The sequence below is a fragment of the Lemur catta genome, chromosome 12 (genome assembly GCF_020740605.2).
Source record: "Lemur catta isolate mLemCat1 chromosome 12, mLemCat1.pri, whole genome shotgun sequence".
Lineage (NCBI taxonomy): Eukaryota > Metazoa > Chordata > Mammalia > Primates > Lemuridae > Lemur > Lemur catta.
In genome coordinates, this window is record NC_059139.1 from 29,111,530 (window position 1) to 29,132,829 (window position 21,300).

Consider the following 21,300-nt stretch of genomic DNA (forward strand, 5'->3'; position numbering starts at 1 on the left):
ACTAGAACTTTTTCTGGGGCATATTTTATTGCCCTTTTGAGAAGTAGCTAATATTCCTGATAAAATGCTTCAGGCAATTTTCTGACAGATTTTCAAGAAATGAAGATCACTACTGGGAATATTTCCTCACTCAACTAATATTCAGATTTATAAAGGGATTAATAATCTGTAACTAGTTATTTTTAAAAAAATGACGAACTAGTTTCTCTTTTTTATTTTCTTTCCCTCCCTCCCTCTTTCTTTCTTTCTCTCTCTCTCCCTTCCTTCTTTCCTTCCTTCCTTCCTTCCTTCCTTCCTTCCTTCTTTCCATCTTTCATCTCCCTTTCTTTCTCTCTTTCTCTCTCTCTTTCTTTCTTTCCTTTTTCCTTACAAAATTATTCTACCTGGAAGGAATCTTTAACTTGTCTTACTTAGAACTTCCTTGTCAAGTTTCAACTAAAACTTTGACATATGATTGTAACCAATTTATCTGAGAAATCATTTTAACAAGATAGCTAAAATCTCAAAATTTGCCAACATTCATAGCTTGGAGGAGCAATTAACAAAATCATGTAATAGACATCTCTATTGGCTCATGTGAAGGCTAAGAAATACCTAGCTCGAGAAAGACTAAACTTTCATTACAGGGATCAATTTAAGAAGTTGTTATCTGAGTATACATTTCAAATATGGAAAAATTAGAAATCAATACTATTTACTCAGAAATGTAGCATGATATGTGTAAAGTAATCATCCCTTTAAAAAGAAGTATGCAAAATGAGCATAAATTGATGGATTGGATATTTGTCTATGAGAGTAAAAATAACAGGTTATTTATTCAGCTTTAAATTTATTTTAGACCTTTGTAAATAAATATTACAGATCTTTATATCTTGAGAGTTGGAACCTGGGAAGCTATATATATATAAATATTATTTGAACATTTCTAGGCCTTCAGAGACAATTTTGAGCCACACACAAAAATAATCACATGTTGGTTTTGGTCACAAACAATGGTGCCAAAGAAGATTCTTTAGTGTATTAAGAAAATATTATTGAAAGCTTGAAAAATATAGAAATACATAGAAAAAAATGAGATTAAAAAAAAAGAAAATATGGCTTCACATGAGTTTTGGCTGATTCCCAAGATAGCATTTACTGTTACCAAGATGAGAGAAATCACTGTTGAGGATACTTATATCAGTTTGCCATTGGCTCGAAAGGCTATTCAGAAGTAGGAGGTCAAATAATATTTTGATTTATCCTAATGCCTTTGGCATATGTATTTTGTATTTTAAGATGATTACTTGAGGACCATCAATTGGATATTTCCATATGTTTGTTTTCAAGCCAAAACAGTTGACATATGTTTGATTATTGGTATGAAGATCTATGTAGATCATGTGCTATATAGTGTATGCAAGTCTTTTATCTATTAAATACTATTTAAATATTTATCAAATTAAATACTTCATTATATTAGATATCAGACTATCATACTTTGAGCAATTCAGACTGCACATTTTCAATAGAATTGTAGTTATGTCAGGTTGGTCATAAATTGTAGAGAAGTTAGGAAAACAACTTTTATTTTTAAATGCTTGGAAACTAAGACCTTGAAAAAATATAAGAATGAAATGAGAATATATTTAGCAAACTCTTTTTTTGAACCTGTCAGACTTCTTTCAGTTATGTGCTTTTTTTCTGCAAAAGTAAATCTCTCATTTCTGAGAAATTCCCTCATAAATTTAATAGAAACTAAAAACCTTTCAAGAAAATCTCTTTGCTTCAACAAATCTGATTTTTCTTTATAGAGAACAATGATCAGTCTGGTAAAACTACAACCTGTTTTTTGTAAAGCTGCTTCATTATTTTAAAAAAGTCTTGATAACTCTAAGTTACTTGTATTCAATACAACAATACTAAGTTATTGTATTATATAAATCTAATGGAGATATAAACTAGTCCTTAACTTTTAAAGAATTATTATATTTACTAATTTGCTCAGATATGTTCAATTGAATAAATAATATCCTTTGCTCAAACTTATTGAAACAATTGCACTTAAACACAATAAAGAGATGTTTCCCTTTCGGAGTAAATGGGCATTGATAATATTAATATATTAAAAATAAAATAGCTTCAAGGGATGTCCACCTAGTCAATCTTTGGAGTGTGGATATTTCCAGTAAGATTTGGACAACTTGCTTCATTGTAACCAGAATTATTTCACCCTTTTCCTTTCTCACAGGTTCTAGCTCTTTTATCTCTTTTCCTGCCCCTGTATTCCTTATCTTATGCAAAGTGAGTAAATTTTCAATTTCTCATTCCCATTACTCTACTTAGCAAACCTATGACCTTCCTTAGGGCCCCAGTATCCTCACAAGGCAGTGTGGGATTTTTAATAGCCTCTAATTTTTGCTCTTTTGCAGATTATTTTATTTCCTGTCACATTAGCAAAACAAACATTTCAACATGAATCTTTCCAATTGATAATCTCGGCTCCATACAATTAAGAAAATAAGGTACAAAGCTATAAAACCTTTGGCCTGATAATAAAAGCCCTTTGGAAGGTTTTTGAAACCCATATTTCCCACTCAATTTTGGGTCTTCTTCAGTCTGTGAAACTCTCCAGGTATACTGAACTGCCGATGTTCCCAATCAGCTGTGTTCTGTTGAATGTCCATATTTTAGGAAAGCATGTTTCATTTGTCATGAAATGTTAATTTTTTTCTCCAGCATTTAATACATTACTCTTTCTTTCTACATCAAAAACCTTGGAAATAAATTCAGAGCCCTATATGTAGGTTCTTTTAATATCATCTTTAAACAATTCTCAAGGTGGGACAAGGGCAAATCTCGGCAAGGCTTCTATCAAAAAAACCTTCCAGTCTCCGCTTGCCCCTGTCAAAGCCAGAACAGGAAGCAGGGCCAGGATTAGACTGAAGGCAAGAGACACAGGTTCAGATCCTATCTCAATTTAAAATCAGGGTAATTGGTTAATTACCGATTATTATACCAATTTTGATTTTTTTCAAGTATTATTTGTCTTGAGTTTTTTGGCACCTCACATTTTGTGCATGAGGCCAATGCCTTACTCATGCTGCCCTCACACAGGACCTGCTGGGCAGATGGTCTCCCTTTCTGATCCGTTAGTATCAGAGAGAGAAAGAACATGTTTCGATTTGGGGAAAAGGAAGCAATGATTTCATTGACAGAATAGTCAAAACTGAAAAGCAACCAAGTATTACAAAATCACTAATATTTTCTTCTAAAAAATGGTAATAAAATGATCTTTTTCTGGTAACAAATTTGTGTATAAGCCACGAAAATTTTCCTCTCTATATAGAGAGAAGCTCATGATTTTCATACCCTAAAGCTAAGAAGAATTTATGAAAGAGCAAAATGACAAATATAAATGGAAATATCAATTGCTCTGGGGGAAGGAAGGAATGTGGCCTTTGGTTAAAAACTCCAAAACGAGAGGAGAAGGAATATGGGTCCTCTGACTGGATTTGCTCCTAAGTCCTTCCTGAATTTAAGCGAGGTAATTTATACTTTCCTTTTTCCTTTTAAAAATAGGGTTTCTCTTCATGATCAACTTAATTGTTGGCCTGTTTTAAAAAAAATAGATGTCATTTGTTAAAAAGGAAAGATTTAAAATTTCTTAAGAAAGTCACTGTTTTTGAGTGACAGTAGCAGGTACACTTATCTCTAAGAACAACAGCAAATCTTCCAAAGAAAATCCCCATCCTATTTTTCTTGAAAAAAAAAATACATATTGAATAAAGTTATAGAACTTAGCTACAATTTGGTGCATGCAGCCAGTCATACTTCTTTAAATTTTGGCCATTCTTTTCAGGACTAAAATAGCTCAGCATCCAATTATTCTGTATTTTATGGACCATGTTTCTTTCTCATGGTACTGCATGAGCAATATTTAAAGTAGATAGCAGACTAGGGTGACTATACTTAGCAACAATATTTTTTTATATTTCAAAGTAACTAGAAGAGAAGACTTGAGACAAACACATAGAAATGATAAATACAAATACTCAAAGTGATGGATACCCTAATTACTCTCACTTGATCATTACACGTGTTATGCATGTAACAAACACTCACATGTACCCCATAAATATGTAAAATATTATGTATCAATAAAAGAAAAAATATGAAGTAGGTCAAGCATGTAATAAAACTTCGCTAGATGTAGTGCAAATGAGCAAAATCACCACACTTGGGTTTTATGGTACATTTTCTAGAAAGAGAGAGATATAAGGGAGATAAATCTTGTTCAAACATCTTAATATTATAAGTGATGAAAGTGATGTCCATCGAAGTAAAGTTACATAGTAAAATTAGCAAATATAAAAACCTAACCTGAAAAAGAAGGTATGGAGATTTATAAAATAGTCCTGAAAAACAATAGAGTGTTATATTTTAAAGTATAAATAATTCAGGGTTTGAAATAACACATCTAAAATTTTAAGCATAACATATTGTTTAAATCATCCATGTCTTATAGGAATTATTGTAATAACTTGGCTGTGTACTTTTTAGTGTCCTGAAAATAGTATGCTCCTTTAAGTTTGGAAATCACAAAATAACCATTTTTTAATGTGGAACAGCATTCATCAGGGAATCATTCACTTATGAAGAAGTCATGGGGACCAGGAGACAAGCTATTTATTTGATGAATAGAATCTATTGTCACTCCTAGCATTTATCCTTACTGTTTTCAGGAGTGCTTTAGTATGTATTCTCATTGTGATAAACTCCATCTGAAGCTTTTAGATCTTATCCAAAATCCACTTGTATGGGGAGGTTCTCTCACTATTCAAAAGCCTTTGCAAGACCCAGGATAAAACAAAATAGATTTGTATAAGTAAATTACAAGACAACTATTCCTCATCCCCACATCCAATAAGAACACAAGAATGACTGTGTTTTGAAATTGGACAATAACCACACGCTAAGGAGTTACCAAGCAAAGAATAAAATAAACTCAACTTCTACTGTATGGAAGAGGTAAAACAAAAGAATGGTTGGAAAATTTATGTTCTATTTAAATTACTCTCATTGTACAGTTATAGAGTATAATTCATTTTGTGACGAGTATCAAATATAAGCCCTCTTGGAAATCTTATGAGGTCAAGATAGAAAGACAGAGGCAAATCTATACTCATTAATAAAACAAAACATTTGGTTAGAGCATATTAATAAAATAAAATATTCATGATTTTAGTTTATTTTTGTTGAATTTATTAATAATCTTTATATATATTTATATATGTATGGCTTTGAGCAAAGACAAAAGAAATACTCTAACTCATCCCTGATCATACAGTTGTAAGAATCAGCTATTCTACTATCTTCCCAGCAGCAATCAATAATACATTTCTTTCTGTACAGATTAAAACTCCATACTTATGGGCTTAACTATGTACAGAGAAAAGAGGTCACTTTTCAATTAGCAATGGACCTTTATATTACAGGAATGTGAATCAATTTTTTTCTTAGCCTAAATATATATATATACATTCATATATATATGTATATAATTTACCCTGTACCATTTTATTAGTTTAACATATAAACCTTAGTGTTTTTTGTCCATTCTATTACAAAGTGAATAAAAATTGTATGGTTGCACTGAAAGACCATGCAATTCAATTTTGCTTCTGTTTCCCAATAGTGCTCAAAATAAAAACCAAAAATTTATATATATAAAAATATTTCACTACCAAATCCATTAATCCTATCAAATGTAAACCTTTAATAATTTAAAGGACCAATACATGATCTTAATAAATTGAAGTTAATTCTCATATTTTAATAAAATAAAGGAGTTTTGTACTGATATGTAAATGGTCTTGCAGGTTTCCCATAGGTTCTAGGTAGACTGAACAATTTAATTCCTTTCTCACACCATTCCTGACATGCCATCTTATGTCACCAGCATGTTAATGATAACATTACATTGACTAGCATTGTTGATTACTTCCACACAAGTTGGGATCTGTTAGAAATTAAACATAAAAACTCATTTTGGTATTATAGGTATTATATCCATAAAAGGCAGAACAGGCAGCATGGATCCACTTTAGAGTTTTTGCTTTTGTCTTTCTTTTCTGTCATCAAGTCTGTCTGGAGGCCCTGTCCCATATAATGTATGATCTTTGCAAGTTCTTCTTAAATGTATCGCCAGTGTCAGAGATACACTCCTCTTTAGGTCATTCTCTTAACTTGGGTTATTTACAGAAGTTGGTTATTAGGAATCTTCCAATTGTATTCCAGTCATCCAACACATTCGTGGGAAGCATTAGGCACAAATGATTACTAAAGGACTTCTTTGAGAAGTGGATGCTCACAGATCATGGAAAGAATTAAGGAAACAAACAAACAAACAATGCTCACAGACATTCAACTTAACCCCTGTTTTCTGTCACCACATCCATACTATTTTCAGCACATTTAAAATAACAAACCTCCTACCTAAGTGCTATGTTAGTCACCACATGCCTTAAGATTTACTAACCATTTAGTTACAATATACATGGAGCAAAATGCGTGTTCTCAAACAGACATGATGCTATATTGAATTTATTTCTTTAAATTAACACCACAGTAAATTACCAACTACAGTGAAGACAAAGACCACACTTGCAACTCCAAATCAAGCTGTGGTTTACAAATAATTATTTAAATAATAATAATAATAGTGATAATATTAAATAAAAGTGAAAACCTCACTTCTAGACTTAAGTCAGAGATCCAAGTCAGCCTTATAGGAATTTTAAGATAGGCAATTAATGAATTGTTATACTTTTCTAGAAATGAGAAATACTGTAAGCCTTCCCCTACAATGACTGATCTGAACCTATGTTTTCCCCAAAGCATGCAGAGACTATTTTCAGGTGCTTGACTATGGCGAGAAGGAAGAAAAGTAATGATTTTTGGTGTAATACAAGCAATTTGTAGATTCGAGCATACAGTTTTGCATAAAACATTGCAGGTTAAAATAATCTTGTAGGTTTTAAGCCATTGCATTACAATTGAATAATTGTCACAATTAGGTTTTGTAAAATTTAAAACTCTAAGTTTTGAAGTGAAGCAATAAAAACTAAATTCTTAAACAATGACTTTTACCTTCATACAACACAGAATAGCTATTTTTATTTGGGCTAAAAAAGTTATTTACAACTAACATTGATGATTGAGTCTTGGTAAAAGTCCAATAACACATGAAGACAAATATTCCCTCAGCTTTCTGAAAGATCAATGAACATGTTTGTTAGAGATATTTTTAACAGTGGCAATGCTAGTCTCCTATGGTGGCCAAGCACGTAGCGTGTTCTTTAACCTAATTCAAAATTGAAAGCACCGAAATACAATTTAGATTTATAAAATGGGATTTGCTATTTAATCCTCCATAATTAACGATTAGCAATTTAGATGCAGAGACACAGCTAAAGAAAGAAGGTTTCGATTGGTGCTATTCAGTAGCTCCTTTGAGTAGCCTTTTTAAAATCAGAGATTTGTTTCCATTGAATCCAAGAACTCTTCATAAAACAGAGAAATGCATATATCAAAGGAATTACGTAAAAGTAGGTTAGAAATAAATAATCTTACAACAACATTTAAAATTCTTTAATGATTTAAAGAAAGGAAGACATGTAACACTGAATGCTAAACAGGTCTTTTGGACTTCTCTTGGGAATTTAGATATATATTTAAATAGTATATGTATTTATATATTTTTACATTTTGCGTGTAGGCCAGAGCTGTCTAAAATATCTCTTCATAGTAGGCTATAGGGATCTATCAGGAGATAGAATAAAATAAGATCTGAGACTATTCTCAGTTTATTAGAGTATTTCTTTCTGCTTTGACAATCAGCAGGGATCATAAATTTGAAGCAAATCGTGGCTTTTCTGCATCTAGGTCTGTGTTTAAGACTGAGGAAGACTCCCTGGGAAGAGCAGCTGCTGGTGGAGGGGGTGCCGGAGGGACCCCTCGGTTGGGAGGAATGGCTCCCGACGACATCTGTCGGAAGAGGGTGACTCGCTGCGGGACGGAGCTCCTGCCCCCTGCCTGCAGGCCCGTGCCAGGGACAGCCGTCACGGGTTGAGGGATGGAGGCCAGGGACTCTCCCACAGTGGGATGAGGTCTGGAAATCAGAGTGGAAACCTCATGGGGCAGCGAGGGCTGCGAGGCGGAGAGGGGCCTGACTTCACGGGTCAGGTTGGTGTTAGGAAGCGCCTGCGTGCTCTTGTGCACCTCGTTTTTCGGCGTGGAGCTGCCGGGTGTCTGCGGCGGCGGCGGCGGCTGAGTCTGCGGAGGTGGCTGGGACTGCGGCAACTGTGGCGGCGGCTGCTGCATGAGCGACAACTGGGAGGCGGTGGGGGAGGCATAGTGGAAAGTTCGGGCGGCCAGCGGGCTCTGTACGGGCGGGCTGCACACCGCGGTGGTGTAGGAGCAGGGCGAGAGGATGGCCGACGGCTGCGGGGTCTGTGTGCTGGGGCTGGGGGAATGCAGGTTGCTGTGAGACAGACTGGTCGCTGTGTACACCGGTGGAGACTGTGTCCTCATGCGAGAGGTCGGGGTGCTAGTTGAAGGCGTAGCATTCAGGGTTGTCATTTGAGGATAATTGATGGGAGCGATCGCCTGCACCATCTCCCTGTCGTGTTTCACAATCTGCTTCAGGATCTCGTTCTCCTGGTTGTTGAAAACACCAGTGTTCAGATCCTTCTGGAACTTTTGCAGAAGAATTGAGTTTTTCTTTCCTGCCAGCGAAAGAAAGATAGGCGCTTAGAAAGCCTACGAAGTGACTGATGACAACACTAAGTGGGAGTGGCTCCTGCTTACGGAAGTATCTCGATGTTTCCTAGAGGAGGCTTAAAACACCAAATGCTCACCTTTAGACAGCAGATAGAAAAGGGGTTCCTGCCTTTCTTGCTTCCTGTATCTCTCTGGTAAATCTTAACCTTCTTTTCAAGTCAAGTTGCAAAGCCTGAAAGTGGCAAAAAGCCACTTCACAGAGGAAATGGAGATGTTTATTTAACATGTGGGCCACCTTAAAAAATGGGGGGAATAAAGAGCTTTTGGATCAGGAGGGGCCTGGAATCAACATTTGATTTTAAAGCTACTTTTTCAAGAAAGGATGAGGGAGAAATAAAAGCTAACATTTGTCACTATGTGACAGGCACTCTACAAAAGATTTTAGGGAGATTATTTTATTTAATCCTCAACCCTGTGAAAAAGGCATATTCATAATCCCGTTTTACCTGAAAGGAGGAAAGGAGAGCAGGACATGGGAAGATTAAGAACAATGCCCAAGAAAACGTGGTTTGTAGGTAACAGGGCTGGAAAGGGTAAAAAGTAAATTTGATTATATTTCCTTTCTAGATAGCAAACCAGCTGCATCTATATCATCTGGGTGCTTGCTAGAAACTCAGCCTCTTGGGGATGACCCCACTTGCCAAATCAGATGTTACAATTTACTAAGAACTCCATGCAGGTTGGAGGAGCACTGTATGAAATTTGCTTTTGACCGGCACCCTCCACTGGTGATTCTCAATCCTACCGGCATATTTTTCTTATCTCTGGAGCTTTGAAAAATACTGTCCACCCGTAGCCTACCGATTAAATCTAAATAACCAAACATGGGGTCCAGATTTTGGTAGTTTAAAAACAAATTTCCCCAGGGGATTCTCAAGTGCAGCCAGATTGAGAACTGCCTCATAACCTTTCCTCTTCTGAATGGTTGTCCTGAGGACCAAGGGCATAGTCTACGGCAGCCTCACAGCTCTCTCTAGGACCTCAATAAGCATTAGGTCTTCCTCGGGCTATTATCTTTGGAGTGGTTTGCAATAACTAACATTCTCTGGTAGAATAACAATTAGAATCAATAGCAGACTGGTGAAAGAAGGGAAAACCAGTGACTTTTCTATGTCATCATTAATACACTAATACCCCAAATGAATATGTAACTAAAGAGTGAATCAATTTGCTATAGTGCTAAAGGAAGTATCATATTGAAAGTAACAAAGTATATTTTTGAAATGGAAATATGTGTTATAATTTCCCTTGATTGCTAGGAAATGCATTGCCAAAATAAATAGTTACCTCTCTATTTTACAGACTGTCCTAATTTCCCAAAGAACAGAACCTTCTACATTAGTAATAAATGCAAATGCTTATTTAGCATATTCCCTTAAATAACTACAGCATAGATTTATTAGCAATGGTCACAAAACTGAGAAAGATAATGTTTCTTTGTGACTATGTGAGTAATCAAATACTATAACTTTGGAAAAAATAATATAAATTTTAATGCACTGTTACAATTTGATAAAGATCAAAAAATATAAATAGGGCTCACTAGAAATTGTGTTGCGTGATTATTGATTACAAATTGTTTCATGCAAACTTTTGTATAAAAAATAAAGTTATAAAAATTAACCTTAATAAGTTAGAATGACCTTAGATTAATAGAAATTATCTATTGAAATATCCTGATTTAAATGTTATCTAAAATTGTCTAGTTGGTTTAGGAAAAAATATTTATGCTTAGAAATTAGTCTCATACACATACCACAAAGAGGGAAGTTATTTTTAAATTAAGTAAAGATGCTTTCAGGAGTACCCATTGCTTTTGTGGGTATTGTTTCCCTGGATAACTATGTTTTGTTAAATCTCTAAGATGTCAATATGAATTTCTACTGTGTTTGTTATATCTATTGGTAATGTCTAAATACTATTTTTATTTCTTTTAATGTAATTTCGGACCCTTATGCAGTCTGTTGCCCTATTAATATAGAGGGAAAGGGAAGACTCGAAGTTCAGAAAAAAGCTGACTTAACAATACATCAATCTAAAGTTCTTACCTTTAATAAAAATGAAGCAGTTGAGGTACCTCCTTGTTGATTATAAGTGATCCCAACCCCATCTCCTTTGAGTTCACTTTTCCATTCTCCTTTCCTACCTCTCTTTAACAAATATTCATCGTGTACCAGGTACCATGAGTGTTAAGGTGAATTAGACAAGAGCTCTACATTCACAAAACTTAGTATCTCTGGAGCAGTTATAACAATAAACACAGTGTTGTGATGGGGGAACTTCAGAGGCTATAGGAGAACATCTCCAGGGAACTCAGCCTAGTAGGGGGTAGAAGATCAGAGTAGTTTCTGTAGGGAAATGATGTCTAAACAGAGATATGAAGATTGAGTAGAGTTAAGCTGGCAAAAGGTGCAGAGAAGAGGAAGGTGAACAAAGAGGGTTTAGGTGTGGAAAATGAATGAATAATACCTTATGACATAGCAGAATATTCTAGAATATCTAGGGAAGTTAACAGCAAGCCAGTCTGATCTAACTTTACTACGGCAATTATGTAAACCTTTAAACTAGCATAACTAATAAGTTCTAATTTATATGTTTTTTTTATTTAGTAGCAGAAAAGACATTAAAATATGGTGATGTTTGCAAGGTAAAGCATCTATGTAGGGCACTTATATCAAGGCTTTTACTGCTTGAGTCTGTATTACAAACATTTCAATAGTTTCTGGTGAGACTAATTTAAATGCACAAGTTTTTGATTCTTAATATAAAGATAAAAAGTAAAGTTGATTCTTAAAAAATCTTGTGATAGAATTTAGTTTGTAATGTAGACTCGTACTACTGTATTTTTAGTTCTATTTTAATGCTATCTAGAATTTTTATCATTGCTTTTTACCTGAAGAGTCAAACTGTTTTGGTATCACTCGGGAAATCAGATTGCGCAGCTAGTAAAAATAGACATAAATAAATAAACCCAGAATACCTAAAAGAGATAGATAGGGACCCAGCTCTAAAGAAATATGGCTACAGCTAATTGATATTTCTATACAAATTAACAAGCAAGTTATGAACTAGCATTTAGGACTTATGATTGCATACTTGTGTTATCCCACTCGATTAAAACTAAATTGTGTGTGAAGAAGATAGAAAACTTGAGTACCTATCCGATCTAGTCGGTCAATGGCAACTGTTTCAAAGGCTCTTCTCATCATTGGATATTCCTCCAGGACCTCATTGAAATTGTCCACCGACAGTGAATAAAGACGACAATATGTATCAGCTCGAACACTGGCAGTACGGCGACCTTTGGTCAGCAGGCAAATCTCTAAAAAACAAGAAAGAAAGACTCATTTGGTCATTTTCTTTTAAAAACCATTAAGGCTGCCCACAATTAAAAAAAAAAGGCTCATGTCAGAAACCAATGATTAGCAACATTTTCTGTTTTATCAGCAAATTCCTTCTGATGATTAAGAGTATCCACGTGCCAATGCTCAATCTTAAAATAATGTTCTTTTTTAAACAATTAAAGCTTTTGGTTCAAATGGAAGGCTGAAACAGATTACACCTATTCCCGCTCACTCCAATCCCCCTGAAATAACAAACAAAGAAACCAAAAATATACAGAAAGGGGAATAAAAAATCCACAATGGAGTTGAAAACAGGAAGGGGTTATAATCAGATAGAAGTTTTTTTATGAATTCTGGAAGTCAGAAAGCAGATGGTATAATCTAGACAGAAGCCAAAACTAGTCCAAACATTGGCTTAGAAAGTCCTATGATAAATCTAGACCAGAGGTTCAGATATATTATAGGCATGCCATAATGTAGTTTATATATTCCCAGTGAGATAAGTATGAAGAAAGTTATATTCTAAATGTACCCAAAGACTTTATATTTAAATAATTTCTGAGGAGAATTCTTTGTTGAAATTCTTTGTGGAAATTTAGATTCCAAAAATATGATAAGCAAACATTTGCAAACTGTGATTTCACTATTTCCTAGCTAAATATTTACTATATCTATTAAAAATAATTTTCCATTTTGTTTCTAAAATATAATGAATTAAAATACACTCCTATAGGTTTTGTTTTTTTTTAATTTAGAAATAATTAAAATATTTAGCTTTAAAATAATCAATTTGAAGAAAAGAGGTAGAAGTATTTCTAAAATTTATAGTCTCAACAAAAGGTAACAACAAAATAATGATTAAATGTCTAATTTTACACTCTTTTGAACTTAAAGAAATGCAGTTCATATTGATACACATTAGAGTTAATTATGTTGTAGGCACTATGTACTTATTGATGTTAGGACTGGAAATATGACTCAAACAAATATCTACATTCATATTACTTATAGAATATAAGTGGTAAAAAACAGTTATCTTAAAGAATTCATTTGAATACAATCTGGTAAGAACAATATAAATATATGCATACTCTGAGAGTATTAAAGAAGGGCATCTGAACCAATCTGGGAAGATAGGAAAGATATTAGGAAATGCCACCTAAACCACCAGTTAATCTATTGTTCATGTAGGGAAACAAACTGTAAACTTGATAAGTAATGTTGTGGAATATTCATGTTTGTATGTACGTTTGTGCATGAGTACATCGTGTGTGTGTGTGTGTGTGTGTGTGTGTGTGTGTGTGCATGCATATATTTGGAGTTTGTGCAGGAAGATAAATCTATATCGGTCAAGTTTTAGGCAAATTATTATACCATGGAATCTGCCTAATATTCTAATACAAACAATGTAATAAAAGGAAGCGTTTTCAATACTACTCAAAATTAAATTTCTGTGTCACTGAAACACTAATGCCATATTATATAATTATAATACAACTGATAAGACATATTTTACTGCTAAATATTGACTTCAAATCTGCACATTACAAGTTGTCATGTAGAAGAGTATAAAACTCATAATAAATAACCTAATATGTAACATATTGTTTATACCTGTAGCAAAGGTCCTAAAAAATATCCATACTCTTCAACCAAGGAATTTCACTTGAAAATCTAACCAAAGGAAATAGTCTGTAATATTGTGTAGACAGTGATATATATTATGGATTCATTAATACATTTGAAAATATGGAAATGTCCTAAATGTTTAACAAATCACGATTCATAATCAATCATATGGCCACTGGATTAACTATGTGACAGTTTTGAAAATGAAACCTTTAAAGTTTACATGGTTACAGTTGAAGTATCATGAAAGCTTAAGTGAGAAAAGCCAGATACAAGCTTGTAATTATAGCATGATAAAAATGATTACATGTAAGTAAGATGACTATTATATCTACCCATATTCTCTGCTCTGGACAGAAAAGGATTTCTTTATGTTGAAGTACAGTGTAATTTTTTTTTTCTTTTTTCAACTTTCTTTTAGATAAACTATTTTTATTTGTGGGCATGCACAACTTTTATTTTAAAAATTATTTAGAAAAATTAATATCTAAGAGCACAGAATAGAAGAAAACAAGATATGAAGGAACATAAACCTTTTAATAGTAATTTCTATTGAAGGAAATTTCTTCCACTTTACCTTCCATTCTTTTAAATATATTTTTATTTGGGCACTTGTAATTTTAATTTTCAAATGTATTCCATTTTGATCTATTTGTTTCTTTTCATTGTTTGCTCTTCTTTTGTTGTGAATAGTAATGTTCTCTGTCTCCCTGTACGTGTTAAGAGATCTGATTTTGAATGATGGATAGGTTATACAAAATGAATGACCTTCAGTAGTGTCAAATCAAAGAAATAAGACCTGAGAGACCATGTATTGTGTGATCCCACTTATGTACAACAGTCAGGAAAGACAAATTGATGAGAAAGATAACAGATTAGTGGTTGCTTGGGGCAGAGGATGGGAGAAGAGATTAATAGTGAGTGAGAACAAGAAATATTGAGGTGATGAAAAGGTTCTAAAACCTGATTTGTGGTGATGGTTTCATCACTTGGTAAATATACTAAAAGACAACTGAATTGTATACTTTAAATGGGTGAAATATGTATGTAAAATATGTTGCACTAAAGCTGTAAAAAGTGAAAAGAAAAAGAAATTTTGTTTTTACTTTTCATCTTTATAGTTATGATAGTTGTATTTTGAATTTCTCTTCTCCTTCCTGAATTCTTTCTCTTTACTCTGTAATCACTGTTTTTGGCTCCATGTTTAGATCTTTCTCTTGTGTGTTGAATGTTTTCTTTGAGTAACCTATGGTGTTCATTCACATTTAAAGATAAAAACTGATGTTGCAGAATTTGTTAATTTAGAGTTTTTCTTTAGGATAAATAGGTGGGAAGCTTGTCCTTCTAGTTCCCTAAATGCCAGAATGAGGAGGACTTTACTCTTGGTGACTGACATCTCTATTATCTGTCCTAGTTCTTCCCTTTGTTCAATTGCGTTTTGAAAGAGCCACTGACTTTTTCTCCCCTCAGGAGAGTACATAGTTGCCCATAAGCTATTCTGCAATGTGGACGGAGGGACGTAGAGTCAATTGTTCCATATACCTACTGTCAGCATAAGTCACCCTCCTTCTCCCCTCACTTTTTGTTCTCCCCTTTGCCGTCCTGTTGTCTCTTAACTAAGAGCCTCTTTGGGATTCTTCCAGGATATCTCCTTTCTCCTTGGCCTCAGTCCTCCATATATATATTCCAAGTTCACTCAACTTTCCCTTCAAGGCTCATCAGTAACCAGTAGCATGCTTTTAACTGCATGTTTCAGAATATCTGAATAACATTAGCTTTTACAATAAAATAATGTTATTATATTACAAAACAAAAATCTTGGGGAAAGCAGGGCCAGGGGTGGCTCAGCACTGCAATGAAGCCAAGGTTCTGTACTAGCAATCTTTGTTTGGCCTTTGTTTGGCCTTCCCTCATGATCACACGTTAACTACGGCAACTCCACACATTTCATATCCTCACACAACAGCATCCAAAGCAGGGAGATAAGGAAAGACTTCCTTCACTTTTTTCTTTTAATTATAAAAGTCACACTGAAGGTCCCTCCCTTACTTTCTCTAATGCCTTATTATCAGAACTGTGTCACATGGTCACCCTTAGTTACAGGAAAAGATTCAAAACTGAACATTTGGTAACCTGGAATAAGATAATTACTGTTAGTGATTGAATTAGGTAAATACTGGTTTAATTCCTGGAACTGTGTATGTTTCTAGCCACACAAGATGAGAAATCTATTAGAAAGGAAGAAAGGGCAATGGTTGCTGGCTAGGTCACCATTGTTATCCAGTACTTCACTTTTAACATCTGCTTTCTGTCTTCTAAAAATATGTTATACTGTCTCATCTCCTGATAGTTCCCAAATACACACTCATATATCATGTTTCTTTGTGGTTTGAGTTTATATTTTATTCTTTTACTACTTTTAACAGGGTTTCTGTAAAGAGAAAAGATAAAGACACATCCTGAGGATCCCATTAAATAAGAAATGAACTTTTATTTCTTTATTTATTCTTAGGCTTAGAAATTACCTGGACTTTTTTTTTTTTTTACAATGAGCATGTATTTATATATTACTTTTATATTTTAAAATAAGTTTTAAAAATTAAAAATAAAAATACAGCTACTTTCAATATGTATAGTCATTTTAAAGATATGGTAAAATTGATTTATTGTGGCATAGATATATTTATTCACATATTTTTTTCTAAACCCCATTATCTGTAAATGCTTTTCTGGCCTCTCTTATTTGGAGTCTTCATATAGTAGACGTATAATATATGTATCATATGTTACATAGTATAGGTCCCTGTTACTAAGTAATCCTGTCTTGAATTAGTTAAATATTGCCATTGGTAAGAAAATAAATCCATCAGAGGATGATTTTTAAATAATATTTTAGAGCTATATGGAAAAATAAAGTGTACATGTTTATAAGCTCTTAACTGAAAAAGTTTTCCTATATTGTCATCTCAGTAAAACTTAAGATGTTATTGCTCAACCATCTGACTTCTTCATTAAATTCTATTTAAAAATATAATGTACCTATTTTGCCTTTTGTAATTTTTGGTGTCAAGACTGATATTTTAATTTGGTCTTTCTTGCCAACTAATGAAGTAGAGAATGCTATTTGGGGAATTTTCTGCAGCACTGATGGTTGGTTTCCTGCTGATTCAGTTATATACATCCAATTGCTTGGGTTATTTTAGAGATTTGTGTTTGAGTGTATGTGTTTCTGTATGTGTGTAGCATAAAGTATATTGGCCTGGGGTTTTGGAGTCCTGTGTTATAGACTGCTCTTGGCTGTGAGGATTTGTACTCATACCTATATTCTGTGGATTTTATCAGTAAAATGTAAAACTTAATTACATCTCTAGAGTTTTATTAACATTAAATCTGCAACTTAGACTTATTCAATTTTTTATTTCTAAAATATCATTAGTCTTTCTATCTCTAGTGCTTACATGACACATAGTAGGTGCTTAATGTTTGCTGAATTGAGTCATTGAACTAAATAACAACATGCTCTACAAAATGAATGGTTTAACCCACCTACATAAATAAAATCCATTTGTCTTTAATGTGACATTTTCCCTTATGCAGAAACTAAGTGCTAAATATAGACTTATACCAAAAAATCCTTTCAAAAGTTATGTAAAAGACTGTTCATTACCAACTTAAAACTCATTAGCCATTATCTTGCTGCATCTCCTCAATAATTTCTTAGTGAGAAATAGAACAAATGGAGGTATATTCCTGGAAGTAGAAATAGTCACTGGGCAGTAGTATCAAAAACACTTAAAATATTCCCTTCAGTTAATGCCTCCATACCCTTTGCTTCTACCATGAATAACAGGATTAAGAAATGACACATATTTAGCAATGAAAAAAAGTAAACTTTCTGATCACAAGAGTGCCAGATTTTATGAACTGAATTTCCAGATTCAATATGAATAGAGCAGGTGCTTCTGTGAATTAATTTTCACTTGATACAGTATTAAGTTATTGTGAAAATCTACTTAGCGAGTAAACACCTGTGAATAGGTGTTAACAGAGTTTTTGTGCATTTATTGTGTCTCTGTCTCTGTAATTTTTAGGGGATGAGTAAAGGATGAAGAGAGAAAAACCAGGTTAGTGATCTCTATCATATCCTTAGGTTTTTTTAGAAATTATGTGCTAGTTTATCACTTTTAAACAATATTTTGATACTGAATTTTGCAATTGTTTCCTAAATAATGGCTGTATTACCCTAGCTGGTTTAAGATATTTTAAGAACAGAACTATCCAGTTACATTATTTTATCCTTCACAGTGCCTGCTACATTGACTTTTGAACCTAGACAAAATGATTTGAAAATGCTTATGAATACATCAAAATGATAGTGAATGAATCTAATGCCCATCCTAAATTCTATTTTTAAGTTTCAAATGGCATAATATTGGTGCCCCTGATAGGCATCTCCCCTTTGTAACAGAAGTTGCCAAATGTTTTATATACCTTCTTTAAGGTACATAACATATCTCTGAGGTTTTATACAATGTCTATAATGAAGAAAAGTATCTAGAATATTTGGTAATGTTTTCTTCAGTGTAGACATGCCCTTACTAAACAGGTTTGGAAAAATAACTCGCTTTTGGGTGCTCAGGTTGATCTCATAAGGCAAATAAAAAAAATACAAAGTAAGTCAAATTGAACTCCAAAGAACAAGCTAAGTGTAGTTTAGAGATGTAAGTTTTTTAAACATTGTCTTGGCATATTTTCTAGAATTTGTCTGTTGTTCCAAACTTTCTGCCTTTTTTTCTTGTTTGCTTATGTTCTGTATGTTCTGAGAACTCAACTAGGAATTTCCTCATCATGTAATCACTGGTTTATGAACCTTAATGCAAATTTACTCGGGTAATATGTCCCTTCCTCTAAATGCAAATTTCTATATTATAATCGACTGTACAAGTGATGATGACTTAGCATATTAATTTTAATTTGGTACAATTTTCCTGGTTTTCTATACCAGGCATTTATGAAGGGCTGAGAAAAGTTATTTCACCAGGTAAGATGAAAACTGTTGGTAATTCACCCTGTCACAGGAACATTATAAAACTGTTTCCAATTTCAATGTCAGAAAGAGTGTGGCCTGGGAGATTAGATTTGGCCTAACACACTATATGCAATACTTTTAATAATCCCTAGGGTACAAGATATATCAACTGCCCAATGCTATTTTTGTTGACATTAGTTAACCCTGATAATAAACATTTGAGTCCACCTGACATTACTGTCAACTCTATAAATAGTCACTTTTATAAGGTAGGGCAAATGGCTTCAAGCATATTGCAACTCAGAAATATTTTCCTGACCTCTAAAACTGAGCTTGACATTGCAGTGTCACAGAGCTAATCAGAAACTCATGTCAAAAATTTTTAATGTGTTTAACCTGAGTTTCTAGAATTTATGGGAAAAAAATTGTACTTGGCTGCTCATAGCAACCTAAGCAAAAGTACCTGATATCATGAAATAAAAGTAATTCTCTGTTGCGCATCAAAATGCTAATTTCCTATAAGTTACCTAGGTTTCTAATTCAATGTATCATAATAATGTGCAAAAGGAAATATTACTTTTTGGTTTTCTTTTTGTATTTGTAAAATTTCTGTATTTATATTAGTGAACGAGTAAAATATTGCCTCTCTGTGGCATAGGAGATGGTAACATCTGGCTTAAATCAATTTACATATCAAACTTGGCTGGTAGAAGTACTTTGGGTGTCAAATGGATTTGAATAGGGATCCAAAGATATTTAGACTAGCATAGGATATTAAACAGATGAAAATTTTGTAGTATTTGACTTATTTTAATGTATTTCACATTTTGTATAATCTTCTAAAACAGATTGAATATAACACATTTCCAAATACATATCTTATGAAAGAACAATTATGCATATATAGAATATATATTGTAACACTTATTCTAATAACCAGAATACCTGATTTTGTTTTTTCTAAAGACATATGATAACTGATCATTTCAATTCACATAGACACACTCAGTGCACAATTATTAGTGTGCTCTAATTTTTTTGTCAAACACATCTTAGCTCTAAGTTTGATCAACTCAACTCTCTTAAAACATATGAATTAGGGTGATCACCCAGGGCTCTGAGTGTTGGCCTAGTAGCAACACCTCAGACAAGTTATACATTGGCAAAATTATTCACTGACAAAGTTGTTATGTAGTTAACTAAAATAATGCCTGTAAAGAACCTACCACAAGCCTAGCACCTAGTGGGCACTCATAAAACATTAGTTTCTTTCCTTTGGATCTTCTGTTTCTTCTCTTTTCCCTGTAATTTTTCATTGTGATTTTTGTTCTACCTGCTAGAGCCAAGGAAAGGTAATGCTTCATAGATCAGGTAGCTCTCCAAATTTGTGAAATATAGCTATCATCTCCCCCATCCTTTACCTTTTTGTAAACAATTTGTTCACAAACTATCCAAATTCCTTAGGCTGTGTCTCTAGTAAGATGGCTTCGCACCTACAGACACCCCTTCTTAATTGCTCCAGAAAGAATTTATCTTTGCGCCTCCTCTCTATCTTGCTCATCTTGCATCTTAGTTTCTACTTTATTGAACTTACTTGTTTATATGATTTTTTTAAATACTAAACTATAAGGTCTGTAAAGGCAAGTACAACAATCACATTTGGAATGTCTAGCAGTTACCATAGATTTAATCATATAATATTTGGTTTAAAACTATGGAATGAATGAATCAATAAATAGATGAATTAATGAATAAATGAAAAGCAGAATGATATACAGCAGATTGGAAATATTCTTCCTAAAACAAAGTGCTTCAAACGCAAAATTCCAAACAGCCATACCTTTTTGAGGAGGTTTGGTCCTATCTGCCAGAAATTAAAAGGCTCTTTTCTGGTTCCTATTGATTATAAATATGTTTATGACATGGTTGTTTCATTTTGTTGCATATGTGGGTATTTTCATTAAGGTTCATACTTTCCGCTCCTTAACCTCTCCCTCTTCTGTGTCTTTCAGTTCCATTGTCATTCCTTCAGCTGCCTAATGTTTGCATAAAATCAGCTTTGCACAATACTATTTATAAACTGATATCTAATACACACACACACACACACACACACACACACACACACACACATACACACACACTACTTGTCTTTGGCAAGTTAAAATAACTGACGGACGGACTTTGTATCAGTAATTCTCAGAATATCTGTTGAATAGGTAGGAAACAATCACTGTTAATCCCATCTTAGCCACGTGATATATATAGAAGATTAAAGTGTATCTTTTATGTGATTAAAACAAAAATCACATAAAAATATCAAAGCTAAGGAGGGTAAGACCACAGTTTTCCTGTTTCTGTCCAGCTTTGAAAATCCACCAGACCACTCCAAATTTTTCTTTTGATTTTAAATCTACCAACATTCAACTCTTTAAAAGTTAATCAAACACCTTGAATTATAAATGCCTTTAAAAA

General features: G+C 33.5%; 1 protein-coding gene across 1 annotated transcript in view; it reads right to left on the bottom strand.

The window, feature by feature from the left end:
• Positions 1–5,221: 5,221 nt before the first annotated feature.
• Positions 5,222–21,300, bottom strand: part of HCN1 (hyperpolarization activated cyclic nucleotide gated potassium channel 1) — a 334,529-nt gene continuing 318,450 nt past the window's right edge. Inside the window, exons 7-8 of the mRNA XM_045566041.1 lie at positions 11,981–12,145; positions 5,222–8,768 (exon numbers count right to left, since the gene is read on the bottom strand). Coding sequence (XP_045421997.1) covers positions 7,888–8,768; positions 11,981–12,145 — 1,046 coding nt within the window. The 3' untranslated portion in view covers positions 5,222–7,887. The remainder of the gene's footprint in view (positions 8,769–11,980; positions 12,146–21,300) is intronic.